Here is a 27,924-nt window from a genome sequence, read left to right as displayed (position 1 = left end):
TTTTTAAGAATGTTTAGTTCATAGCTGCTGGGATACAACTTTCCCATATCATTGATAATCACAGCATTAATTTTTTTGTAAATTTTGTTTGTTAAAAGTGATGACCTCTGAACACGATAAAAAAACACTTGTAACATTTTGTTTTCTTTTCTGACTTCCAGTCACAGGTAAAATGTATGAGTACAATACTAAGACCAATGAACGCAGATGGATAGAGTAACATGTGGACATCCTGTTACATAATTGATGGGAAATACTTACATTTTTTTGTCATTAATTGAGCTAACTATAATCTTAAATGTTAACAATTTATGCATTCCCGGTGGTATCTTCTACTTGATGTAGTAAATTTTTATCAAACTATTTTTTTTCTTCTAAATGTTTAAGATCACGTTTTATGAATTTATTCTATAAACTTAATGTAACTATTTCTAGATATCTAAGACTTCCAAGAAAAATGTTTATCACATAATGATGTGATGTTTCAAATTTGTTAAAGTCTTAAGATTTAACCTCATCTGGTAGATATTTGCTTTAGTTTTCAACTTTTGAGTATGTCCACTGGCTGTAATGGGCATTTCGTGCTAACAGTGTCTGGACTTGAGAGAACATACAGTATTTCTTTTTTAATCAACATTTAGAGTTGAAACTATTGTTCAAAGCAAGACTAGAAAGTTGTTTTAATAAGGCAGAAAAAAAAAGTTCTTTACAAAACCTATGATCTCACAGCTGTTTAAAATAAATTGTTTCAGAACAATGAAAAATAAAGCATTTTCCTTGACAATCTCAATGTTTATCTATGCAAAAAGTCTCAACCCATGTATCATATGAATATATTTTTTATTGTTTACTTTTAAAAATATTGTAATTTCATTACATGTGTAAAAATTGTCATTCTTAACTTAAATGTAAAATTATTTGTAACTATCTGGTCTCAGGAAATGTTTTTTTTTTTTAATTTTTCTACATGTATGTTTTGTTTTTTTTTTAAACCCTTTTAATTGAAACCGTCCAGAAGAAAAGTGAAATGAAAATTTCCAGCAATATTTTTAATATTTTCAATTTATTAATCATTTGATAAAAAAAAAAGAATGGTTATGTATATTTGAGGTTTAATAACTAATAATTGAATATTCATTCATTCATAAATTATTTTGTCTAATACATTAAACAGAACAGCCAATAGAAGAGAATTGCATAGTACAAAAAGTTTTTTTTTTTTTTTCAAAGTTTACAATTTACTTGTTCTGCATTGCCTTTACTGGGAGGTGCCCTGTAGTTTACTTTATTTTTAACCACTTCTGTTTGCTGAGAAACCAGGTCTGACACTGATAAGTGTGTGTTGGCTAACTACTGGTATAAGAAAACAAGTGATACTCTCAAGAGATTCAATGTCAGTATTCATGCTTTTGTCGAGTGTCAACACCATTCTTTGATCTGTGATATTACATATGACTACCTGTCAAACATTCCAATACTCATCTAATGATTTCACTTATGTTTTATTTGTGGTCAGTTTTTTTTTTTTTAAATACATTTTATTTGTTACTGAAATTTCATAAATGTAAAATGTTGCATTGTTACATGTGTTGTTATAAACTTTACTTCAGAATACTGTGTAATGGTTTGTTTTCCCAGAAATTATACAAAATCAAATTTACAATTTAGGCTACTGTAAACGATAGTACATTAGTGCTTGATTTTATATTTTATACATGGAATGTTGATCCATGCTAAAAAACTTAGCTCAATTAAAATTCTAAAAAGCTTTTTGCAACAGAATATTAAGTCTAAAGAGGTTTTTGATAGAATAAAACTTAGCTCTAATAAATTTCAACAAATTTATGTTGCAGTTTATTTTAGATGTTTATAAATGAAATTAAAAACAAACAGGTTCCTATTCCCTTTATCTCAGAAAAGACTTCTATGAGTTAAAGGATTAAAGTTCAACATTTCTTCCTAAAAGAAAAAAATGTATTAATTTTATCTCTCTTCTTAAACATTTCCTTCTAAATATTAATAAGCATTTTTTATAATTACTATCTCTATCAGTTTTTGCTATTTAATATGTATCAACTTTTTTTTTTTTAATACTTGTATAACATTTTTTTTTTAAAAAGTATGTCGACATTAAATCTAAATTTCTCTCATATTATTTTTGTATGTTATTTTAATGATTAAATTTTTAGTTTGCTTTAAAGAAATACAATTTAATTACAAATTTAATTACAGAATCATTTTTATTGCCAAAAAAAATATTCACATTTTTTTTTTATTATAAAGATACAAACAGATGTTTTCTTGATAACTGATCACGCATGCTTCACAATTTCATACTTATGTTCAAATGTGAAAATTCACAATAAATAAACGAACAACAAATTGAGGCAGTGGAGTGCTGAGTCACACTTAGCGATGATATTAAATTCAAAACTTGTTCGTTCACTCAAACTACCATTCAGATAACATCGTAAAAAATAAACAAATAATTATTAGCATTCTGACAACACATCTTATAAAGAAAAGAGTTGTCATAAAACAAAAAGCACACATTTTTAAAATCCATACTTGATCACAAAACCATTCACTATTTTGAATTTTTTTAATACAACATTTATGAATAAATAGATCTGTCTCTAATCTACTTGGACTAGTTTTTAGATCTAAGATAGATTGTCTCTGGTTGGATGATGCCACCTGTCAGCTCTTCTTCCACACCTTCCAGTGCCCAATCATGAGTGGCCACCTCAAGGGCCTCCCATTCTGCTTTGAATGCTTTCATTGGATCTGGAGGTGCCATCATGGCAGAGCCAGACATTTGATCTTGCATAGCTCTGGTTTGGTCAGCAGCTAATAAGTAAAAAAACAAAAAAAAAATAATTTTTTTAAAATTGAAAGTTTAGAGTAAACCACTGCATCTCTAACAGAAAAAGTCAACTTCAATAATCAGCATATTTTTGTTGTTAAGAAATGATCAGATCCTGTATAACATAGACAAAAACTGATCTTTGAAACTAACATAATATATAGCATATCATAAACTACTCAGTTACACAATGTCCTTAGGAAATATATGTTATGTGATACAACTAATAGGTCTAATTTATGACTTTTCAAAGAGAAAATATATACCATTTTATTAGATTTCTCTAAAGCATTTGATCAAGTTCACCACCATAGCTATAATTATATTTTGGAATTTCTGGTCAATTGCATTATGGATTCAGGATTCCTTGATACGGAGAAAGCAAACTAATAATAAATTACTTCAAATCAACACTGATAACAGAAAAGTGGGGTGCACCTCAAGGACCAGTCTTTCTGATCTAGATAAAAGACCTACATAATTGCATTAGCTCAAGAACAAAAGCTATATTATTTTCAGATGATTGCATAATAAATAGAACAATAATAAAAAAAAAAAAAACAAGATACTGAAATATTACAAATATATTAGAAGAATTACAGAAATGGAAATCAAATTTAAGCATGTCTTTCCACCCAGATAAATGCCAATTATTAAATTGAGTTACAAGAAAAAGCTAAAACAAATTTTTAAACATACATTTCTTTTTCATGGCAAGCTAATTACACAAACTAAAATCTTCTATACACGTTTTAATAAATGAAAAGTCATTATTTAAAAAGTCACTAAATTTAGAGACACTCCAGGACAGAAGACTAACAAGTTAAGCAGTAATAATACATAGAAGACTGAACCATAATCTTCAAATACTCAGAAAGATACAAAGATAAAGGAACATTTCATATTCTATACATGCTAGGACAAGCTCATACAAGTGCTCCTTCTTCCATAGGGTCATTAGAACATGGAATAGGTTGCCAGAATCAGCTAGGACAATCAATGATTTAGCAGAGTTTTCTAAGACTAGTTTAGCCCATGGATAAACACAGAACATTATTTTCTTCTCTTTTGAAGAAATGTTTGTAATTTATGAGATATAAGATAAGATCTGATGCAAGGCTTGCTAATAAATAGCTATTCCAACTGCTTGGTGCTCTGATAAGCATTAATTAGTACCTGCTGAAGACTAGGTGAGGTGCATCTTTCCACTTACCATTATCTTGACCCAATATCAGTGTGTACATACTACGAAGACCAAACACGTTCAGAAAATACCAGGAAGCCGAGCTCACCCTGTAAGTCCAATGAAAGAGAGGAACAAAAGTTAATATACAAAAATGCATAGCAGGATCTGTGTCTTAATCATCAAATGTTTGTAGCAATCACAAATATTAATTACCAAGAAGCATCCAGTGTTATGAGCTCAACTCCTCTCTGTAACATTGGCTTGAAGCGAAATGTCAATGGAAATGGAACTTTTGCTAAAAGAAAGAGGAACAGCATAATTAGATGACTGAATGTCAACTAAAAAGTAAATATAAACCAAACTTACAACAAGAAGTAACTCTACTTGTAAACCAAAGCTAACAAAACCCATCATTTCTCTAATTGGTCTTACTGCTTACGAAACCAATGAAAAAAAAATGTTTAACTTCTTTTTTTTTTTTTCAAGTTCAAAAGAAATATTTTAAAAACAAGATTAATTTCTTACAGGTTGTATCATTGATTTATAAATTAAATATAAAATTTACAAAATTTATAATTGTAAAATAATATCCTTAACATTTTAGAATCTGTTGAAATATGATATAAGTGAGGTGCATATTTTCACTTCTTATATTAAATAAAAAAAAGTATTTTCTTATGAAATTCATTCATAAAAAACAAAAGAAAGAAGCTTAAAAAAAAAAAAAATTTCTCCTTTTTGTAATTCTAATCCCCCCCCCCCTCTCCAGCTGCAAAAAAAAAATAAATAAAATCCTGGTTATAAAAGTATAAATCTACTCAACTCAGGGTATATAAAATTCTAGGGGATACAGATCCAGTCATGGTAACATTGAATGATATTATGCTGGACTTAGAGATATCTTATAGAAGATTCTAGCTTGGTGATATAGATCCAGACTTACAAACATAAAAAGACAGTAGTCTAGTCTAGAATACAAGATCTAGAGACTAGAGATATGGTATACACGATTCTAAATTAGTGGTAAGCAGATCCAGACTTACAAACATAAAAAGACAGTAGTCCACAACATAAGATGGTGCACAAAATGTTCCTGAACATCTATTTATTTATTTAACTCTTATGAATATATGCAGGAATACCCCACTGATGAATATATGTTCAAGATATAGATTTTCTAGACTCCCAGAAAAAATTTAAGTTGAAGGTTATTATATTTTGAAAAATTATAATGGTCAACACTTTCTCTCCTAATCGATGATACTATAATTGATTTTACCACACTCTGCAGTCTGATCAATGATGTTATCGTCGATGCTTAAAAGTCAGTTATTTAGTTATCTTTCCTTACAAAATGCTTTTGATTGCTTATAAATAAATCTTGTGTAGTTTCCCTATAAAAAATGTTTTTTTCAATTTCATTTTGTTTTTACAAAAAATGTTTTTAAAGAGTGGGAGGCTTAAAAAGGCTCTATATTTCTATATTATTTTTTTCTGGGGGTTTGACATGGGCTAGTGACATCAAGATAATTAATATATAAATGCAGTTGACAGATTCACATATCTTGGCAGCACACACTCCAGAAATGGAAAGATAGATAATGAAATAGACATGTGTATCGCCAAAGTCAGTGCATCCTATGGCAGACTGTCTAAAAATGCCTGGAACAGACGAGGTATCAACACAAATACAAAGCTAGGGATCTATCGAGCAGTATACAGAAAACATGAAAGAAACCGAACCACTTCCACGTGACATGTCTAAGAAAATTACTGTATGTCAAATGGAAAGAAAAAATACCAGATATTGAAGTCCTTGGTAGAACAGGTATGCAAAGCGTCTACACAATCCTGAATAAGGGAAGGCAAGTGCTCGCAAGGCGGACAAAGAAAATGCTTCAGGGACACCCTTAAAGCTTCTCTGAAGGCGTTCAGCATAGACCCAGCCACCTGGGAGACAGAGGCACATGAAAGACATGGTGTCAGGCTGTGAAAACTGGCCCACAGGTTACTAAGGAAAAGAGAACTGCACTGGCAGAAGAAAATCGCCAGAGAAAAAAAGCAAGGCCAATGACACTAGCTCCAGCTGGAATAACCTGTCCAGTGTGCAGCCGAACATTCTGGGCTCACATAGGTCTAACCAGCCACATGAGGAGCCACAAAACCCCAGTGGCCCCCTGGATGACAAAAGTGGTCATCATCGAAGCATGATGGACGAACTATATATTAAGTTTTGTGAAAATATAAATTGCTATCAAAAATATATATTAACCATTTAATTTCTAGAAAAATTGTTTGAGCAGTTATTTTGAGATTACATGTTTAGGTTCCATGAAGAGTTTGCAAGCTGATAAGAGAAATTTTAAAAAGAGAGACAAGATGATGAGAGAAAAAAATGAGATTAAAAAAGGAAAAAAAGTCTCTACTTGTTAAAAATCCAGAAAAGGCCCAATTGATCCATCCACCAATTATTATCATTGGTAAGACATTAGTTACATTTCCTTTCATCATGTCTGTCATCATTGAAGGATCTACAAGAAATAAAAAAATTAAATTTACATGTCAATAAATTATTTTCCAAAGAAACTGATTGAATAATAGCAATTCCTTAAATCTAAATGAAATAATTAAAGAACCTAAGTTAAAATGTAATAAATTTAACCTGTCATAGGATTTTTCGCTTGAGATTCCCTTTTCTCTACTTTGAAAAATCCTTTATCTTCATTGTTGAAAAAAGATTTGCGGACCAGAAATGATTGTTTTGGGATGTATTTTCCATTTTCCCTTAAAATGCGACTTCTAATCAAGGCATGACTGAAAAAAAAAAAAATATAAAGATCTATGTTACATTCGGTTTGTGGTGTAGTGTAAATTATGTAGAGTGGTGTGAATGTATGTTGGAATGGAAACAGCATCAGCTGAGAAAAATCTGGATGAGAGTGTCCACATAAGTTTTTGGTTATTATTATTGAAAATTATATTTTTTTTTAACAAATAGGTCTTGTGTTGTAAAATTTTATATATGCTATATTTACATATATCTGGTTTTCATAAAAAAAAAAAAGAGTTGCAAACTTTTTAGTCTAGATCAGAATGAGAAGTGATTAGCTCTTCTCATTTAAAAGTATATTTACTTCCGCATGGTACCACATTTGTGGGTGTCTATTGAAAAGTAATCAGGAAGGTCAGTGTCATAAGCTAAACAGAACACCAAAAATTAGCAAATAAATAACTTTTCAATACATCTTAACAAATAAGTAAATAGTTATTTTAATAGTTGTATTGTTAAATGATATCAATAAAATATTTTAGCGACTTCAAAATGACCTACGCACTACCTTACCTAAGCTGGCTAAGGTTTACAGTGATGCTGCCAACTAAAAGTATTTTATTTTTATTTTTTTTTGGGGGGGGGGAAACATTGAAGACCTCTGTAAGGGTAGGTTTAAACATATATATGCCTTTTCAAACTCCTGAGGAAAATAGGTTGCCCTCCCAAACTAAAGTTCATTGAGTGCTTTCATGAGGAAACTAAATGTACTGTCAAATTCAATGGAGCCCAATCAGCACTTTTTGAGGTTTGCAGTGGTGTCAAGCAGGGATGTGTGCTAGCACCTACTCTGTTTGGCATATTCTTCTCCTGTCTACTGCATTATGCATACAACGACATAAACGAAGGTGTGTTTCTCTATACAAGATCCTCTGGAAAACTATTTAATGTATCATGGCAAAAACCAAGGTTAGGAAGCTACTCATCAGGGAACTCCTGTATGCTGATGATGCAGCTATTGTGGCTGATTCTGATATTCAGCTACAGTCCCTGGTTGACAAACTATCTGCTGCTTGCCAGAAGTTCGGCTTAAACATCAGTCAAAGCTAGACTAAGATACTTGTCCAAAACACAAACACTGCACCTCAAGTAAGCATTAATGGCCAACCACTAGAAATTGTTGATCACTTTTGTTACCTTGGCTCCATCATTTCCAACAACACTCTACTGGATAAAGACATAAACAACAGGATAGCCAAGGCAATGGCCACCATGTCACGGTTGCAGAAAAGAGTCTGGGACAACTTATTGCTGACTAGCAGTACTAAAGCCCTAGTCTACCGGACCTGTGTGTTGAGCACCTTGCTGTACGGAAGTGAAACATGGTCAACCTACTCATGGCAGGAAAAAAAGCTGAATGTCTTCCACCTCCGATGCCTAAGGCGGATCTTTAAAATAAGGTGGCAAGATAAGATAACCAATGAGGAAGTGCTACAAAGAGCAGGGTGCCAGGACATCTGCTCTGTTATCAGCAGCAGATGCCTTGGATGGCTTGGCCACGTTCGTAGAATGCCAGTAGGTTGACTTCCACAGGACATCCTATATGGCGATCTAATAGAAGACAGGAAAGCCGCTGGTCGCCCACTTTTACGTTATAAGGATGTATGCAAACGCGATATGAAGCTCTTCAAAATTGACACTGGCAACTGGGAAGAGGTGGCACTGGACAGATCCACATGGAAAGAGAGCATAAAGGAAGGGTCACGAATTGTAGATGTCATACACAACAGAAGCAGAAAGAAGGGTGAAAATGCAACGGCGCCAGGTGATTATATATGTCCAACCTGCGATCGCAGCTGTGTATCAAGGATTGGCCTCTTTAGTCACACAAGAAGTTGCAAAGGGAAAAGATCGTCTCTCGAGACGTAAAATGCCACAGAGAATATATGCAATCATATAGCTAACCCAAACCTTTTTTTTTTTTTTAATGATCTCTAATATTCTATATATCTATATCTTTAAAGCAATTCTCAATTTAGACATCAAAATAAAAATAATCCAATTTTTCAAGCACGAATAATGAATCCAATTCAAGGCAATTGATTGTCTTGAAAATTGAACCTTATTTCATCCTTCTCTGTCTGTAGTCCCGTCTGGGGCACAGACCACAAACCAACATCGTCCAACCCAGGCATCTCAGTTCTGGACGATTACTTCAACTGTCAGAGATACTATCACCACAAATTGAACTTTACAAGACTCGTAGTAAATGAGTATGATTATGACATATGACTGTTAAAATGTTACTTTACATGATTATTTTAGAAAATAGAGGCTTATTAGATTTTAGATCTATATCTAATCATCTATATTGAACTTGTAATTGTATGACTGAGACAATTCATGAGTCAAATGAGTGTGAATATTCAATAGTGTGATGTCAGTGATGACTTTCCTTATTAATTTTAATAATTTAATGATTAAAGTCTGAACATAAAACTAAACATTAAAGGGAAACTCCGATGGTTTTGACAAATTTTGATATAATATATGTTTTGATTTACAGGTAATGAATTTATTATTCTTTTATCTTTATAGATCTGGACTAGGCCGTCACTAAGCCTTACAGCTACTGTAAGAATGAAGCAATATGATTGGTTAAATGTAGTTTCTCTTTCAGTATTGTTGAGGGAAGTGATGTTTGAAATAGCTTAAAACAAAATCTCAAAGAATCCCGTTTTTTTTTGGAGTCTAGTGAAGTCTAGTCTATGTCAAGAATTTACTAATTTATTAAATATGAATGTTTCTAAGCATTTAAACACAAAATGGTAAAATGTTTACTGTACTATTCAAACTTTTCACGCAGAATTTAAAGGCACATTATATAATATATGTTTTGATTTACAGGTAATGAATATATTCTTTTATCTTTATAGATCTGGACTAGGCCGTCACTAAGCCTTACAGTTACAGCTACTGTAAGAATGAAGCGATATGATTGGTTAAATGTAGTTTCTCTTTCAGTATTGTTGAGGGAAGTGACGTTTGAAATAGCTTAAAACAAAATCTCAAAGAATCCAGTTTTTTTTTTTTGAGTCTAGCGACTAGTGAAATCTAGTCTATGTCAAGAATTTACTAATTTATTAAATATAAATGTTTCTAATTCTATCTAAGCGTGATTTAAACACAAAATGGTAAAATGTTTACTATTAAAACTTTTCACGCAGAATTTATAATGTAACATGAGTAACATGTCAATAACTTGAATAACTCAAATTTGAAAAACCTTTGGAGTTTCCCTTTAAATTAAAAAGTTAATTCATTAACTGATAACAAGTTGATTGAAGTTGAAGTTCAGTTCAGTTGTTTTGACTTTGTAGTTAATTTTAAAGTAAAGTAGTTTAAAATAATAAAATACGACTACTACGCCGTAGTAGTCGTATTTTATTATTTTAAACTACTTTACTACGGCACTGACGGCAGTCTACGGAGACTAAGTGACTACGAGTACGACGGTGAGTAAACTTAAATGACATCTAGAAGTACCTATCAGATACTTGTCTTAATTCCGACTTTTTTTCCGAAGACAGTAATATGGTTACGTAATGTCTCAAAATTCCGATAAGAAACGTAATCAGTACAATAGGTAAAAACACCCAAACACGTATGTTTGAGTCAAGTAGCAATTCTGCCATGATTGTTTCTATATTATGGACATTTTAAACGTATTAACAGCCACATTATAATGAATGGAACAACAATTTTAAACCACTTTAATTATTATTTTTCTATAAGATGAACACAACAAGAATTCACTTTAGCATTTCAGATTATTTTTAATGAAAGATAAAGTAGGTTTTTCATAAATGCATTTATAATTTCATTATAATTATATAAATTTATTGACTTTTTTTTCACCATTTTATATTTGGGCCAATTTGGCATGTTTGAACAAATGTGGGGATCATTTGTTGTTAAATGTTAAATCAAATATATCTTTTTGCATTCTATTATGAAAGTTAAAGAAAATGCATAATTTCAATGATATTTTTTTCATATTATTGCTAATAAATTGAATAGCTTTTCTTTCATAACAACCACATTTTAAAAAATATCTACAAAACTTTTTTGTTTACATTAAGTTCACAAAGGTCACGGGTCATGCGTATTCAACCACCGGCCATGTTGTCAACAAAATGAATTTGTAGTGCTACCATCCCCTATAAAGTATTATATAGATCTATTAACATAGAAAATATAATTTAGATTTTTAGAAGATCTATTAGCCATTGTAAACTTATGGATTTCCCCTTTTTTTCTTTAATAATTGGGGAGCTTTAAATTCAATTTAATTAATCAATGGCATCATTGAGTTCTGGGTCTTCAAGAGAGAATAAAGCAGGTTTTTGGAAGAAGAATTCTTCAGTACCCGGAAGGTACGATAATAAATCATAATAAAAGTAAATGCTTTTTAAGGCATTTTTTTATATAGATCTATATACTATATCTAATAAATATACGTTTATAGGTCTTGATCTACATAAATATATGTCCATATGAATAATTACTAAGTTAGTAGATCTCTAGATCAAGATCCATGGGCAAAGGCACAATTCTTCCCCCCCCCCCTTTTGTCTGTCTATACTCCCCTTAGGCCGTAGGCTAAGGCTTAGGCTATAGTGCCTATAGTATAGTCTATACTCTCTACTCTATAGTCTTCTATGGTCTATATAAATAATAATATAGTACAGATACTCTAAGATTATAAAGATACTATAGTTATAGATAGAATAGAAATCAGATCTAAATATATGGGAGCAACCGCAAAACCGTTTTGGCTTTGCCCTTGTGACATTTCTTCTTCATTCTCATTTTTATGTTTTAGCATTCAGATGACTAGGCCAATATAATATTATATGAGATGAACTGCGCAGTGGTTTCCGAATCAGGGAGCTCTCCATATAGTTTTCTTTATATTTTGGTGTTTTGAGGGCCAGTGTCTTGTACAGGCTTCTTGGTAAAGAGAGCAGTTTTGGAGGACATGGTCAGCATTCTCTGGTGACATTTTACATGGGCAGATTTCACTGGTTCCAATTTTGAACTTTCAGTACATAATATGATATATTATATGTTGTCTCATTCTGTTGTGTCCGGTCCTGAGTCAAAAGATTAGACGTTGATCTTATAATAGGCATCATCTTTCTTGTGTTTCGAATGAGAGCTTGTCGATTTCTCATTTATTTTATTTACTATTAGTTTCTTCATTTCTTCTGGATAGAGGGCGATGTTTAATTGTGAGTTTGTTCTCCCACTGTTGGCAAGTGTGTCAGCCTTCTCATTTCCTTCTAGTTTTATATGTTCTGGTATCCACTGAATACTACGCTCATTAAATTTATTATATTTAGCTTTGCTTTTCATATTTGTTGGAAGGAAGAGGGTTAACTTCAAAATGCCTCTTCTTGGCTACACTCATGGAATTCGTTGATTGTAGTTTGCTTTACTTTTTTTTTTTATCGGAAAGAGGAGTTTTATCGTCCAAATTATCTTGAGGGGAGTTTTAAACTGAAAACACCCTGGAGGTGGGTTTAAATTTAAACCCTTAGTTGTGCTGGGGCAATTGATGGATTAACATTAAAATCCCTTTTACAATTAAGAAAATTAAAGCAAAAAACCAGTCACAAAATTCCACCCCCCTCCCCTGTGGGGGGGGATTTGAACCCTGGACACCCCCCCCCCCCCCCCCCGCTACACCCATGAGTAGATCTATCAGGTCTATAAATATATTAGCAAAGATATAAATTGTTTACATTAAATATAGAATCACTCAGTGTCTAGGTAGATCATCTCACCTCTGTCCACTTATATTATTTAAATAAAAACATTTTTAGACTAAATTAACTAAATAGATAAATTATCTAGACCTTCAAAACTAAATGATACTAATGCTTCCTTAAAAATCCTAAAATTCTACACAACCTTTTTTTTAACATTTTTGGTTTAAACAATTAAAGGCATCTTATCTTATATAGAGAAAGAAACTTTTCTATTTATAGGTGTGTATACATTTAAGCAATGAAAAAATATTTTATTTTTAGCATCAAGCCAGTGTATGGAGCACAGCACCCCCCTCCGCAGTCGAATATTAACATGTAAGCAATTATCTTTTTACCATATATTTTGTTCCCCTGGCACTCAAATCATTAAATAGAAACTTTCTGGATATAAACTTTTTACATGTAAATTATGAGTGAGTCTGGTGTGAATGTACATTTTGTTTTTTTATAGTTATAATGTTTTGTTTGGTGTAATGCACAAATTGTAAGACAAATTTCCTTACAGACAATAAAGATTATTAATATTATTATTATTATTATATTTTTAGGTTTGAGGAATATAGTGTAAAAACAAATGTGACGAGGTTCCTGCATTTTTCATTGAACTATATTTTTTAAAACTTCATATTGCACATTTATTTTTAGTGCTGCGTACAGCCTAGGGAGAAATTAACTTGTATTTTGATATTGTCTGGACGATTGAGTTTTATATTAGAAATGTAGAGATGCCCTCGTACAGACATCACCTCAGTTTAATAGTTTATTGATCATTACTCCAACGAATAAAATGAAGAGTGTTGGAGCAAACACACCACTTCTTCATGTCATTCTCTACACAAAAATGAATATTGTACCTGATTTAACCTTTTTGACCAGCCTGCAGTTGTTTGAGGATTGAGATAAATCTTGGAGGGCAACTGAGCCGGGATAAGATCCTCCTCAAGCTATCGCAACTCACTGTGTAAAAAGCTTTGGTAAAATCAATAACAGCAGTGTACAGGTCTATGTTCTGTTCTCTGTATTGTTTATTGCATTTGTCGCGTAACGAAAATGTCCAATTTGCCTCTGCCAACTAGAAAACCACATTGACTTTCAGAGAGCACATCGCTTACCATGGAGCTGGTCAGTGAGTCAAGGAGTATTCTGGCAATGATTTTTTCTGGTACTGAAATGACACAATAATTAGAACAGTTGGACTTGTCACTCTGTACAGGGATATGGTGGCGGAATGGTACATTTATCCCTGCATAAAGTGAAGAGGTTTGGGAGATGTGCAGCACCCATTTAAAGACTTCTGCTGGAAGACTCTCAGAGCCAGGCACTTTGTTTCTTTTGAGTATACTATTTTAAAGCAGTAGGCTAACTTAAGTCAACTGTTCAGGTATAAGCAAAAATGAGTTATCATAGAATATTAGTTGTTTTTTTGTTCACCATATGTTATTGCATATATATGATATTCATTGTACTAATTGAGTAAATATGTGCAAAAGAGAACTGATAAATTGTATTACTCATTGAAACACAACGCAGGCCGTCTGGACGTCAGATAAAAAAAGATGAGAAGGCCAAGCACAACAAAAAGGATGCTTTTCATGAATTTGAAAATAAAACCTCCGACGCCTGGGATGATGGGGATGATGACCTCATTCAGATGGCAAATTTGAAATTGTCACTGAAAGATGTTCACACGTCTGCCAAAGTTGTCCTTGACAATCACAGCAAGAAAGCTAACTCATTACAAAAGCAGCAACTAGAAGACAACGCAGCATCTAATAATAAAGGTTAGCGTTTCCCTTTTTTTTTTTTTTTTTTTTTTTGCATTGTTTTTAAAAACAATTCTTGCATACAAACCTTTGAGAAAGATTTTAACTTTTAAAAAAAAAAAATTATCTTTCTAAATTTTTGTAACCTAAATAAAAGTAGTTTGTATTTCTAATTTCTAATAGGTTCATTGTCTTGTCATTGACAATTTCACCCATTAATAATTAATTTATATAAATTGCATTTGATGTGAAAAGTATAGGATAGTAATTATTAAACTTTTAATAAATAACAAAGTACACTTTTGTTCATCAAAACCTAAATCTCTCGGGAATGGGGGGGGGGGGGGGGGGGGTCTACATGGTCTAAAAGACAATGTTGACTGAAAACCCCTTACTTTGTTAAAAACATAAACACTTAATGGAGTAAAAAAATAAGTAAAAACCATTTCTTGATCTCATTAGTGCTATTTTCTTAGTAAAAATATTTTATAATCTGAATTAATTGCAGGACTGAATTCTCCTCAGTCTTACAACTCTAACCATCATCATCCTCATCATTATCATGGAGGACCTGGGCTGGGTGTGAGACTGAACAGTGGAGGATACCAGCCACCCAAAATGACCTCCATAAGATATGTCACAAACACAGCCCCAGACAGGGAAGCCACCAAAATTGATAAATTCAAAGCTCTGTTTGCTGAGCCATCTTTGGATTTGAGTAAGTGAGGGTAATTGAGATGTTCATCTGTCTCACTGACTTGTCATGATAAGTTGTTTTTGTCTTAGTATGATTAATCATGATAAGTAGATTTGTCTTGGTATGATTTGTTATGGTAAATAACTTTTATCTTAGTATTTGTCATGATAAGAAGTTCTATTGGTCTTAGTATTTAATTTACTCTTAGTAACTGGCCTTTTCTGTTGACTGTTGTACAAAAGATCAAATTAAATTAGTGTATTCAACTTTGATTTTAAAATGTGCTAATTTCATTAGTTTTCAGAATTAATTTTTTGTTTTTGATTAGGTGATCTTAGACAGCTTTGTTGGTCAGGGATACCCAAAGCTGTTCGACCTACAGCATGGAAAATTTTGTCAGTGAGTTTATAGTATAGTTAATTCATCATATGTTTGAAAATAGGTGTTAATTGTGTCACCGTTATCTTTCAACATCCAATGTCTAACTCTAAGGGTTACTTGCCAACTGCAGCAGATAGAAGACAGGAGACACTGGAACGGAAACGTAAGGAGTATTTTGGTTATATTGACCAGTACTATGAGACTCGTTATCAGGACCTGCACGAAGAAACCTTTAGACAGGTATTTTTGTAGACCATCTTTTGTTCTTAGTTAAGTAGTGAATGATCTTAAATGGTTGAAAATGATATGATTACATTACATTACCTTCTTTTTCTAAATGAGAATAAGCAAATATAAGCAGATACTTCATGAATTTAAATGTTGTCAGTTTTAGGAGTTATGATGTCAGTAATATTTAGATTGCTTAAAAAAACAACTAATAATTAATAACATATAAATAGCAGAAATCTTCTGTAGTTCATCCCAGTTTGTATCTTACAGTGTAACTTAACAATAGATGTTTGAAAAAAGTTTTAAGTGGCTTTGGTCTAGTGGGTTTAACAAAAATCATCAAATGAGTCCAAAGATGCACTGCTAAGAACTCATACAGTCTCATCCTTCTGAGAAGTGTATTAAGTTTGAGCATTCCACTGTAAAAACATGTTATTAGTCATATTATATCATAGTATTTCATTATCAATCAGAACACATATATTTTTTTTTATATTGCTCATTTATTTTAATAAGTCTATACTCATTATGCTGAAATAGGAAGAAAAAAAGGTTATCTACTGTATGAATCCACCACTGCAAATATTGATGAAATGATAGCTCTCTGAAGCTTGAAGTGTTTCTATTTCAGATCCACATTGACATCCCCCGCATGAATCCTCTAATCCCCATTTTTCAGCAGCTAGTCGTTCAGGACGTGAGTAGGCGTTGCCCTTGATGCAATTATTGGGTTTTATTGTTTCTTTTTATTTTTTTCTCCAAAGTCTTTTTTTGTGCCGATGTATGTTTTTTTTTAAGTTCTGACCGTCTGCTTCCAACTGTCTTTGCATGGGAATCAGTTGAAATAATCTGTTTACCAGTTATCCTAAGAGCCACTTGTTTTCATATAACAGTTTTAATGTTTCTCATATAACTCATCTATTGCTTGTGTCATTGTATTGACCTAAAGGTTGTTGTTAGTTTTTGTGTACTGTTTTTGTGGCTATATGCTTTATTTGTGCTAATGGTGTTAAGTCCAACTGTTACTACATGACAACAAAAAAAAAAGGAAAACAAATGCATGTATCACTACTATCTTGCCAGCTGTCATAGACATATGTGTTTACATAAAATAGACTGTGGCATGCTGAACGTTTGTTATTTTTATAATAGTTCTTACCCTCTTTCAGTGCCTTCACCAAATCACGATATATAATTGTAACACTTGTATATTCAATCCTTGTTTTTATTCTTTGACCATATAATCACTAGTTTTCACCTTCATTTAAAAAAGTGGCTTTCATCTCCAATTGTTAGAAAAACATTTTTCACTTTTGTTCATATTCTGAGTCCAAAACAATTTTTTTTTTAGATTTGCTGAACTCTATAAAGTGATAATGCAAGTGGCTCATTCTCTACCACACCAGATTCATGCTTGCTGAGACTGCTTTATATTAACCTTTCAATGGATAATGATGGTTCTTTGTCTTGCTTTTTTAACATGGTTGTGGCTGTTTCTAAATTCTAAGACATGATCTTCAAATCTGCTTGCATTCTTTTCATATATCCTCTGACTGCTAACAGTTATATAATACATGCTTGCTTTTTATGGGCTTGAAACTTTTTAAAAGGAGTTAGGTCTAAAATTTGACTGGTTGTCTCATTGTTTCAAACAGATTAGCTGCTCTTAGGAGGAGTTGTGATCAGTTGCGTCTTGGGAAAAAAATCGATGCTCTTTTTTTTTTTTTCTGCAGACCACTAGCTGCTGATCGGACCTAAATGCCTAAAATATGGGCCCTGGGAGGATGGGGCAGACTGGCCTTTTTGGCTTATGATCATGTGCTTTAACAATAAATGTCAAATAAACTAGCGTTAGCTCCGACAAATAACTTGTGTTTCTACAGATACTAAAAGATATACCTCGTATGACCACTCTAGCACATTTGTTTCAAGAGAAAGCAGTGCAGGAAGTAAGTACTGATCCAAAAGGCTCTCCTACTGCAGCCCAATCTATTTATTCATACTATTTGTCTTGTTCAATGTTCTTGTGTTACACAAATAGTGAAGTGGTTGAATGATTATCTTTTAAATTATAAAAAAAAATCTTTGTGGTAAATGTTTAAACAAAAATTTAAAAAAAGTGAAGATCTTACTACTATTCTGGATTATTATAATGCCTGTTAAGTGCTTGATTGATTTGTAAGCTACATTTTTAATCTGGGGGATGGTTAAATATGCATTTAAGTAATTAGAAAATGGATCAATACCTGGCTCATGTTGGCTGGTAATAAAGTTGTCTATCCCCCCCCCCCTCACCTTTTTCATGTATATATGCTTACCTTGAATGTTCTATATTCTTGTCTTTCTTAAGCTGTGTTAAGGTTAATTGATTAACACATATTTGCTAAATTGATTTTATACATGCTAGCTAGATCTACATGTGTTAAATCTCAGTTTTAAGAGAACATGCGTCTTATATAGTCGAATGTTTGAAATGCTAGAAAATAACACACACAAATATATACACAGTAATTTCAGTATTGAGCACTAATGTATTTTATGGTAGATTAACATGAGCTGTACTTCTGATATCTTGTTCTAATTAGTAAGAAAAAGAATTAGTTTTGAATTCTGAAGTGTTAAATGTTCTTAAATGTTCTTTCTTAATCATTTCTTATCGATAGATAGTTTATGATAATTATGTTCAGTTTCAGTGTGTACTGTTAAAGAGATGTATCCTGTGACACAACATGTATCCATTCTAATGTTTGATGATCGTTATTTAAATAACCCTGGTTCTTTTTTTGGCCAATATGAGAACTAAGATGCATGAATTGTAGATATCACTCTAGTACACTGCAAAAAACATACTCTAAAATTACAAAAAAAAATCTTAAATGTTACCTTTGTAATATGCTTTAATTATAGGAGCTAGTTGTTGCCTTGGTCAGCTTATTGCTTATTTTTTTATAAGTCTGGGTAAAACTTGTTATAATGAGCCACTTGCCAAGAAATTTTTAACTAGATATATATTGAAATAACATCTAAAGAAACTGATAATTGCATGATATGTTATAACATAATATGAATCCATTAATTTTAATTAAATTTTTTTTTCATTAAAGACCCACTGATTGCATGATTGTTTTATTGGACTGTTTCTCCATATTTCATTTTCTCCATAATATCTTAGGATTTTGCTAGTTACTGATCAATAAAAGATTGAAAATATATTGATTATTAAGTGCTATTAATTACTTCATTTTTTTAGGCTAATATTTTATGGTTGCCAACTGACTAAATGAGTCTCATTTAACTTTATTGTCAACTCTCACAATTTTGACCTCTTTACTGAAACACTAAGTTATATTTACTGAAAGGATAAGTTGTATTTATAAGAATAACTCCTGATGCTTTAATGTTGTACTTCAATTTCTGTGAAATTAATTTGGTCAGTATATAATCAATATTTCTCCTTTTCTTATTGCCATGTTGTTCAGGCAGATATAATAGTTCTGACTATGCTATATATATGTGATTATGTTATATATGTATCAAGTTGTTAACAAAAATGTTTTGTTGGTAATGGAGAAAGTTAAGTGAAAAGTTGTTTTTTTAAAGTGAGTGAAGAAATTATCTAAGAACAAGGTTTAAGTTATTATTTTAACCCATTTCACTTTCTTTAAATGTTGAATATTTTATATTTATAGATATATATAACACATATACACATTCCTCAGTTGCATTTTTTTCCCCAAACATTCCACTGTTTGTTTGTCTTGGCCACCTGTTACAGTCAGCCTAGAATTATTGATGATACCAATCCTGGTTTATCCTCCCCTTAAGCCCTTTATGGTTGTATACTGTTGGCCTAACTATTTGCCAGACAATACAGTCAATCACTTCCTACTTGTTCACTGCTAGCAATTGGAGTCCATTATCACAATATTAAATGGCCTAACAATCTACATTCAGTCACACATTTTGGCTTAATTGTACATTTGTGATGGTGGCCTGCTAAACATCAGCAAAACTCAATTATAACTACAATCCAAATAGAATTGTACAGCAATGTTCCAGTTAAAATGTCTGCTACAAATCACTTCCTTACCTTTACCTATCCCTTAGTCTGTTGGACTGTTGGGGCACTATCTGAGATTCGTGGACCGTCTTCTCCATTCCTCTCTGTCTTTTGCCTTAGTTAGAACCTCATTCATTCGATGGCATTCTTTTATGTTGTCCTCCCATCACTTTCTCTATCTGCCTCTTCCTCTTTTTCCTGGTACTGTTCCCTGAAGGAAGGTCTTTGCGAGCCCTGGAGATCTTGTAATATGGCCATAGATTTATACTTCAAGAAGATGTTTAATGTTTTAAAAAAGTAAACAGTAATTACCTATTGTTTTATTCAATTTTTTCTTTTTAATTGGAAAACTGATTTTTAGTCTGCAGACATTGATATTATTTTGTTAATAATGGTCACTATTTGAACAACTCAGATCAATAGTATGGTTTTTCTCTTTAAGTCTTTGAGGTCTCAATTGAATACCTACAGATAAGATTTTAAATGTGTATATTTTAGCTAAGGTCTTCAAATCATGTTGGCAACCATTTGAAAAACCCTTACTTTTTTTGTAGTGTTACACTGCCACTTAGTTTAAAAATGTATTTTGATTGGATAAATTTAATAAATTGTTGGTTCAATGTAATATCGGCCTATGAAATACAGTTATATGAAAACTTTTTTTAATGCAATTTTCAGATATTTGAGCGGATACTGTATATCTGGGCCATAAGGCATCCAGCCAGTGGCTATGTGCAGGGCATCAATGATCTGGTGACCCCATTTTTCGTAGTTTTCCTTTCAGAATACATTGAAAATGGTAATTTTGCTTTAAATATTTAGCTATAATAATAATGATAATATAAAATAAGTATAAAGCACATTTATATTATAAAACAAAACCTACTATCTTAAGTTTTGGCTTTCAATAGAGCTTTTTAAAATAATTTTTCTTTGTTTTTACATTTACCTAGATATTGAGGTAGAGAACTGTGATCTGACAGAGTTACCTCAAAGTACCAGAGATTTGATTGAGGCAGACAGTTTCTGGTGCATGTCCAAACTTCTGGATGGTATCCAGGATAATTATACTTTTGCTCAGCCTGGTATTCAGATGAAAGTCAATGCCTTGAGAGAACTTATCAAACGCATTGATGGTATGAACATTTAGAGTGGGGGGAAAATGTCTTGTTTTTTTGGTTGTTGTTTTTTTTACCCAACAAATATTTTGAAAAGGGAATATTACAAACATTTTTAAAAAATATCTTTAAAGAAAAATTATCTTATATCTACCATCCCAGTGGCACTACAGCCCGTGGACGGCTCTGGCCTGCTTCAACACATCCCTCCATTCAGATCTCTCCTGGGCCTTTCGTCTCCACGCCCTAACCCCAAGCTGTTGTAGATCTGCCTCCACATCATCAATCCATCGCATTCGAGGTCTGCCTTTGGGTTGTCTGCCTTTGGGTTGTCTGCCTTTTGGTATTTGCCTGTATACAATTTTCACTCCTCTGTTCTTTGATATTCTTTCAAGGTGACCTGCCCAACATAGTCTGTTTTTTTTTAATTTCTGTCACTATCTGTGGATCTTATTGCAATTGATATTTCACATGGTTAGTGCATGTCCTCCACCCTGTTTCATCTTATATTGCACCATAGATTTTCCTAAGAATTTTTTTTTCCCAAGTATTTAGTAGATTTTCGGTTGTCTTTGTTAGTGTCCAGGTCTCACGCATACATTGCGGCTGGTCTTATTATACTTATAAAGAACACTTAATAAAATATTTAGACATTTGTCAGATACCCCCCCCCCTTCAATTTTTTAAAATTGTCCACATTTTTTACGTGGTTTAGTCTTCATATTAGTTCCATGAAATGTCTTTCATTTTCCAGCCCCATTATTTCATCACTTGGAGCGTCAAGGCGTGGAGTTTTTACAGTTCTCCTTTAGGTGGATGAACAACTTGCTCATGCGAGAGATACCATTAAGATGTACTATCAGGCTCTGGGACACATACCAGTCAGAGATAAATGGATTTGCAGATTTTCATCTGTATGTCTGTGCTGCATTTCTTAAAAGGTTTTCAGAAGATGCACTCAGAGAACAAGATTTCCAGGTAAAGATTAGATTGTCATTTTAAAATATTTCTTAATATATATTTTACCCAGAACAGAAAAAAAAATGGATTCATGGTTGCTAAAATTTTGTTGTAGTGGTGTGATTAGGGTTAGGGCATGTTTTCTATATGAAAAAAAAATCATTTTAAGTTGTTTTGTTTTATTTAATTGTTTGTTTTGAGATTTGAAATATATTTATTGAAATGTTATTGTCTTTCAAATGCAACACACATGCTTGTGAGATTTTTAAAGAATTCATTGAAGTAACATCATGTTTAGATTGAAGTTTATATCGATTAATGGTTAATGCCTTCAAACTCAATCACAGAAAATAAGTGTATATAAAAAATTCTACAGTGAAAAATTACACTCCTATAACTTAATGCAATAATGTAGCTTACTGACAGTATAACCTTTTGTAATGAATAGTGAACTACAATGAACCTCTAATGAACTAACATTGAATAATGAACCCCAATATCTGGCTCTCTCTTTTATTGTCCTTTTCAAAGACCTTTCTAGAAAGTCAGTACAGTGATTCTTGACCCAATATCCAAAGATTCTTCGGAATATTTGTTTCTGCTGGCTGTCAGGGTCCAGAAATCTTTACTGACCTACTTAGCTAGTTTGCTTGACAATAGTAACATTAAACTTTAGTAAATTCACCCAAATACAATTAGAAAAAACAACACTGGGGGTCCTTCCGCTTCCTTGGTCTCATTTGTCTGTAGTTTATTGTCTGTAAAAAAAATCTTAATGTTGTTCTTCACAGGGAATACTGATGTTACTCCAGAACCTGCCCACTCTCCACTGGAAGGATAAAGAGATCAGCGAGCTGCTAGCCGAGGCCTACAAGCTCAAGTACATGTTTGCTGATGCACCTAGGCATCTTTTGCTCAAATCTTGACCTTTGACCCCTGTTGCTGTTGTGTAGAGTTAGTTATAGGGCAAATGATATGTGTATGTGTGTGAGGCATACTCCAGAAACCTTTCATGTATATACTTTTTTGTTGAGTTTTTTGAAAATCTTCATTTGATCGTGGTGCAGGGTGTAAAACACTTTGTGTTTATCCTGTGAGTGAATGATGTTACAACCCAGTTATGTTTGGATTTTTTTTTGTTTCAATTATGCATACCATTAGATAAAGATAATGTGCAATGATGTTAAGTTGCCAGTGCATATGGTTGTATTATAATACACTTCAATGTGTATACCTGGGGTTATTTTAGTTTGGGTTTTTCCTTGTTTTTTATTTTTCAAAGTAGGATCAAATATTGTGTTGATACAATACTGGATCACAGTATATTGATGTTATTAATCTTTTCTTTTATGCATTTGGAAACATTGTTTGAATGTCTTTCAAGAGTATTATAATTGAGTCTAGGAAGCATTTGAATTGAAAACATTATTGCCAAATATTTTTTTCTTGTCAACTTGTCGTGTACAATTAAAATCTCATCATTGTTATTTGTTTTAGATCTATGAGAACTTTGGTCAATACAGAAGCATTCATTTTAAGAGTTTTGTTTTTAGTAATTTTTTTTCTCAGAAGTATTTCTCATAAATTTAAAGTCTATAAATGTAACAAAAATAGAAAGATCTGACCAGGCCATTAATAAAAATAAAGCACTGTTAATTCATCTTTATTTTTATCACACAATAATCAAGCTATTGTGTGTGGTTTTTTTTTTTTTTTTTTTTTTTTGCAATACTTATTTCAGACCTGCCTACCGTTACGCAAAATGCGTATTCGTTAAGCAAAATCTCTCAAAAATGACCGTCAGTACGAAAAGGTGGGGGAACACATTGTGTCCAGATCTATACGTTGATTGGTTCTTAATAGCAATTAGATTTAGTCTAGAAATGAAGAACGCGAGAGTGAGGGAGTTGCGGGTTGGTACCAGGTTGGTACCATCGGTTAGCTGATACACCAACGTGACTTTTTTTTTGTAAGTTCATTAGTAGAAATTAATTATGTTGGTGCATTAAAAAAAAGTCGAATGTTAAAAAAAAAAAAAAAAATCCCTGATTCCCGTATTCATTTGTATAGAAAAAATGAAGCACTATCGATTCAAAACACATTGAGTGACATTGTAGATATCTAGTCTAGATCTAGATCTGGATTCTAGATCTAGAATCTAGATAACTTGTTATACAGGAATAGATCTAGCTAGCTAGAGTCTAGCTAGTCATTACGCTATGATTCTCTACATTACTCTACAATCTAGATCTAGATCCAATTTAGTTATAGTATGATTTAGAATTTAGATTGACTAGATCTAGATCAATAACATATACTACCATCTAGTCTAGATCTAGACTAGATTCTTAGTCTTAGTATAGAATAGATCAAAGATGAAGGTAGGCCTACGAAAGTTTGGAGTAGACCTACATTTGTAGCAGATCCACGGCATCGGTAACACTCTTGAGCCCAGATCTAGAGTAGATTATATTCATTATATAGACATAGATCCAGATCTAGTCTAGATATCATCTCTATTGATCTACATTTAGATTGTAGATCTAATCATGACATCTAATATTATATATATATGTATATATGACAAAATACTGGATCGCGTAAGTGTTACACATTCTGGTGCCAAAAGACGCATTTTGATCATCAGTGTTACACATTTGGACTTTTTTTGGTAGGCAGGTCTGCTTATTTTATAATTGTTTTCAAAATTATTATTAAAACATAAGATGTATTCCCTGAGAATGTCTTTAACCATGTCAACTCTAGTCTCCTGTATTTTATGCTTGTGTTTGGCTAAAAAATACTATTTTTGTAGTTTTGGCTATAAAATAGTGTTTGTAGTTTGGGAGTATCCTGTTGTGGTACTAAAAAAACAGTAAACATTTCTAAAGAAGAAAAGTTGTCATTTGCAATCAGATTTTGCTATAGATTATTGTGTTATAGTATATAATTTATTTATTGATTGATATGAAGTTATTTTCTCTACCTGATACCCTTCAAAAAATGATGTTGATTTGACAGGACACTTGTACTTGGTCAATGAAACAAGAAACTTATTTTGTAATATATTTGTTTTCATACTTGAAAAGGAACCATTGTTGAGTGGCCTTGTTCCTTTATTCCACATGCATGGGTGATATAATTAGTCACATTTGAGTATATTACTCAGTAGATCATGTGACTTTGTTTTCAATCATTTCATTGTTTTGTTTTGTTTTTTCCATTCAAGTGTGTGTTCTTTTTTTTTTTTAACTGTTGATGTGACGTCTTCTTCGCGTTGTCTCATTTGTACCCATTGTGACAGGACCTGTGCTGCTAGGGATACTCTCTTCATTCAAATAAGGTCGGGGAGGGGGGCGGGGGCAAAAAATGTCTATGAAATGTGACATGTATAGTTTGGTTGTGTATCTGATTAGAATCATTTTGAATTGAACATTTTTGCTTCTTTTAGGTGGAATTTTTTTTTTAAATAACAGTAACTATCATTGAAAACAAAAGATAGCATGATTCATACAATTTTTTTCTTTGGAAAATTGATTGAACTCAAAAAGTATTTTAACTTAAACCTTTGAATCTTTGATTATTGTAATGGTTGAATATGAAGGGGATTCTGTTACTTGTTGCAGCTGAGTCATACACACCCCCCTTCCCCCACCCTAATTGTTAGTTGTAGTATTCAAACTTCAGAACTAGTACACACCCTAAAATTGTATGCAGATTGAACAATTCCCCATCTCTGTTCTATAGGCTGTACATGTACTATGGAAGTAGTTTATCCAACTGTATGACCATTGCACAAAATGTATTATAGCTAATATGTTTTAAATATTGAATTTTTCTCCATAATAGATTATAAATGTTTTGCACCTTTTTAAACTAAGACTTTTATTTATTATTGTAACATTTTTTATTTATTTTTTTAATTAGCAACCTTTAGAAACTCATTTTATCCCTTTGATTAATTCTTTGCAAAATAGTTGTTCAGTTGTTACAAATGCTTTGTCTCCATTTGATTAGTTATTTCCCACGTAGCAAACACATATCTATATGATCAGTTCCACCTTAGACATACCACACGCATGTTTGGGAAATGGTTGATTATGGATGAGACAGTGCGTAGTTTGTATCTTCCTAAGCCTTGTTGTAGCATTAAATAGTAAGAACAGAATCATCTTCACTTGTACCACGATGCTGATCTTTTGCTTATGAGCAATAATGTTGTTCCAACTTAACTGGTGTTGTGTCTAGTTTGTCTCCATTCCCCTTTCATTGGCTTGCTGATGTTATATTGTGAACTCCCTTTCTACTTCTCATAGTCATCCCAATAAAGACAGGGCCACTCCACTAGTTACAGCTGTTCTCTAATGTAGCTAGATGTTTATGTGGCATTGTGTCTACTCTTGTCTACTGCTAACCCGTACTATCCCCCCCATATAGGCCCACTATATGTACAAAAACCAGAAATGTGTATTTTATTATTCTGATGGTTGAAATGACTTATTTATAGAAGTACTTTGTACATAGTCCTTGTCACTCAAAGGCTGTGCTATGTGTACACAGAAGTGTCTGGATATGTTTGTATGATAACGTGTGAGTCTGTGTGAGTTCACTGATGTACTTGATATTGTTCAATTAGGGACTACAAATTATTGGCACAATAAAAAAAAAAGAAACATAGACTTCTTTGTCTATTAACTTGTTTTATCGTCTTTTGTTATGATGTCTTATATCAATGATGCCCAACCTGGCCCACAGGCTGTTTTAATTTTCTGACTCTCATGTCACTGGCCTCTTCAATGAAAAGACGATCCAAAATGGTGCAAAACTGATGCCCTGGATTGCAGACACAAGATGTCATGCACAAGGCTAGCTCAAGATAGCAGCGGACATTTCAAAGAATTAAAAACAGAAGATTCTTGTCCCCTAAAAATTAAAACAAAGTGTTTTTTTCTTACAAGAATAAAAAAAAGTAATAGGAATATAAGAAAAGCAAAGAATGAATCCATGGAAGAAAGAGTGAAAGCCCTAACATATTTTGAAAGATTCTTTTTTTTTTTTTTCGATTTTCTACATTTTGGTCCGACAAAAAAAGGGAAAGGGGGGGGGGATAATTCTAAACTTCTATGTTTTTCTGAGAACTCCAGGAGGATACATTGTCTAGTGCTGGTCTAACAAGGTTACCTTCTGGTTATTAAATTAGCAACAAAAAAAACACCACATAAAATCCATGCTATTGTGATATTTAATGAACTTGACAGTCACCTATCACATGTCTAATAAAACTTTAACAGATTGGTGGATTAACATGGTTCTTTGGAAACAGATTGGTTGATTTACATGGTTCTTTGGAAACAGATTGGTTGATTTACATGGTTCTTTGGAAACAGATTGATTGATTAACATGGTTCTTTGGAAACAGATTGGTTGATTTACATGGTTCTTTGGAAACAGATTGATTGATTAACATGGTTCTTTGGAAACAGATTGGTTGATTTACATGGTTCTTTGGAAACAGATTGATTGATTAACATGGTTCTTTGGAAACAGATTGGTTGATTTACATGGTTCTTTGGAAACAGATTGATTGATTAACATGGTTCTTTGGAAACAGATTGGTTGATTAACATGGTTCTTTGGAAACAGATTGGTTGATTTACATGGTTCTTTGGAAACAGATTGATTGATTAACATGGTTCTTTGGAAACAGATTGGTTGATTTACATGGTTCTTTGGAAACAGATTGGCTGATTTACATGGTTCTTTGGAAACAGATTGATTGATTAACATGGTTCTTTGGAAACAGATTGGTTGATTAACATGGTTCTTTGGAAACAGATTGATTGATTAACATGGTTCTTTGGAAACAGATTGGTTGATTTACATGGTTCTTTGGAAACAGATTGGCTGATTTACATGGTTCTTTGGAAACAGATTGATTGATTAACATGGTTCTTTGGAAACAGATTGGTTGATTAACATGGTTCTTTGGAAACAGATTGATTGATTAACATGGTTCTTTGGAAACAGATTGGTTGATTTACATGGTTCTTTGGAAACA

At 32.4% G+C, this 27,924-nt stretch overlaps 3 protein-coding genes across 7 annotated transcripts in view; 2 read left to right on the top strand and 1 right to left on the bottom strand.

Moving 5' to 3' along the window:
* The window catches only part of LOC106079921 (protocadherin Fat 4-like), a 103,198-nt gene extending 101,704 nt beyond the window's left edge, over positions 1 to 1,494 (top strand). For all 3 annotated transcript variants that reach the window (XM_056025321.1, XM_056025320.1, XM_056025319.1), the window contains exon 68: positions 162 to 1,494. In XM_056025321.1, coding sequence (XP_055881296.1) covers positions 162 to 220 — 59 coding nt within the window. In that variant the 3' untranslated portion in view covers positions 221 to 1,494. The remainder of the gene's footprint in view (positions 1 to 161) is intronic.
* Positions 1,495 to 2,221: 727 nt separating this feature from the next.
* Positions 2,222 to 10,547, bottom strand: LOC106079925 (ER membrane protein complex subunit 3-like). Its single transcript, XM_013241196.2, has 6 exons — positions 10,369 to 10,547; positions 6,715 to 6,866; positions 6,479 to 6,583; positions 4,266 to 4,347; positions 4,080 to 4,159; positions 2,222 to 2,850 (listed from the first exon to the last, which is right to left on the bottom strand). The coding sequence occupies exons 1-6, from the start codon at positions 10,515 to 10,517 to the stop codon at positions 2,651 to 2,653; spliced, it is 768 nt and encodes a 255-aa protein (XP_013096650.1). The 5' UTR covers positions 10,518 to 10,547; the 3' UTR covers positions 2,222 to 2,650.
* A 447-nt stretch (positions 10,548 to 10,994) lies between these two features.
* LOC106079924 (TBC1 domain family member 22B-like) lies at positions 10,995 to 25,331 on the top strand. 3 transcript variants are annotated; one of them, XM_056026990.1, is made up of 11 exons: positions 10,995 to 11,258; positions 12,918 to 12,971; positions 14,187 to 14,437; positions 14,928 to 15,137; positions 15,445 to 15,515; positions 15,609 to 15,737; positions 17,612 to 17,677; positions 20,467 to 20,587; positions 20,742 to 20,924; positions 21,661 to 21,884; positions 22,658 to 25,331. In XM_056026990.1, exons 1-11 carry the CDS (start codon positions 11,182 to 11,184, stop codon positions 22,790 to 22,792), a joined length of 1,521 nt encoding a protein of 506 aa, XP_055882965.1. In that variant the 5' UTR covers positions 10,995 to 11,181; the 3' UTR covers positions 22,793 to 25,331. The 3 variants fall into 3 exon arrangements, with proteins under 3 accessions (XP_055882965.1, XP_055882966.1, XP_055882967.1); XM_056026991.1 differs by lacking the exon at positions 17,612 to 17,677 and adding an exon at positions 16,360 to 16,425; XM_056026992.1 differs by having other exon boundaries at positions 10,995 to 11,282.
* Positions 25,332 to 27,924: the final 2,593 nt, after the last annotated feature.

The sequence above is a fragment of the Biomphalaria glabrata genome, chromosome 4, assembly GCF_947242115.1.
Source record: "Biomphalaria glabrata chromosome 4, xgBioGlab47.1, whole genome shotgun sequence".
NCBI classification, from domain to species: domain Eukaryota; kingdom Metazoa; phylum Mollusca; class Gastropoda; family Planorbidae; genus Biomphalaria; species Biomphalaria glabrata.
The sequence above is the reverse complement of the archived record's forward strand: the minus strand, read 5'-3'. Positions and strand labels throughout refer to the sequence as shown.

Excerpts from the sequence above, each read along its gene's own strand:
- LOC106079925 (XM_013241196.2), bottom strand. The coding sequence starts at position 10,517 with ATGGCAGAATTGCTACTTGACTCAAACATACGTGTTTGGGTGTTTTTA. Across the intron at positions 6,867-10,368 it reads TTAAGACAAGTATCTGATAG|TCATGCCTTGATTAGAAGTC; the intron begins GTACTTCTAGAT and ends TTTTTTTTTCAG. Across the intron at positions 2,851-4,079 it reads GATATTGGGTCAAGATAATG|CTGCTGACCAAACCAGAGCT; the intron begins GTAAGTGGAAAG and ends TTTACTTATTAG.
- LOC106079924 (XM_056026990.1), top strand. The coding sequence starts at position 11,182 with ATGGCATCATTGAGTTCTGGGTCTTCAAGAGAGAATAAAGCAGGTTTT. Across the intron at positions 11,259-12,917 it reads AATTCTTCAGTACCCGGAAG|CATCAAGCCAGTGTATGGAG; the intron begins GTACGATAATAA and ends TTTTATTTTTAG. Across the intron at positions 15,138-15,444 it reads TGAGCCATCTTTGGATTTGA|GTGATCTTAGACAGCTTTGT; the intron begins GTAAGTGAGGGT and ends GTTTTTGATTAG.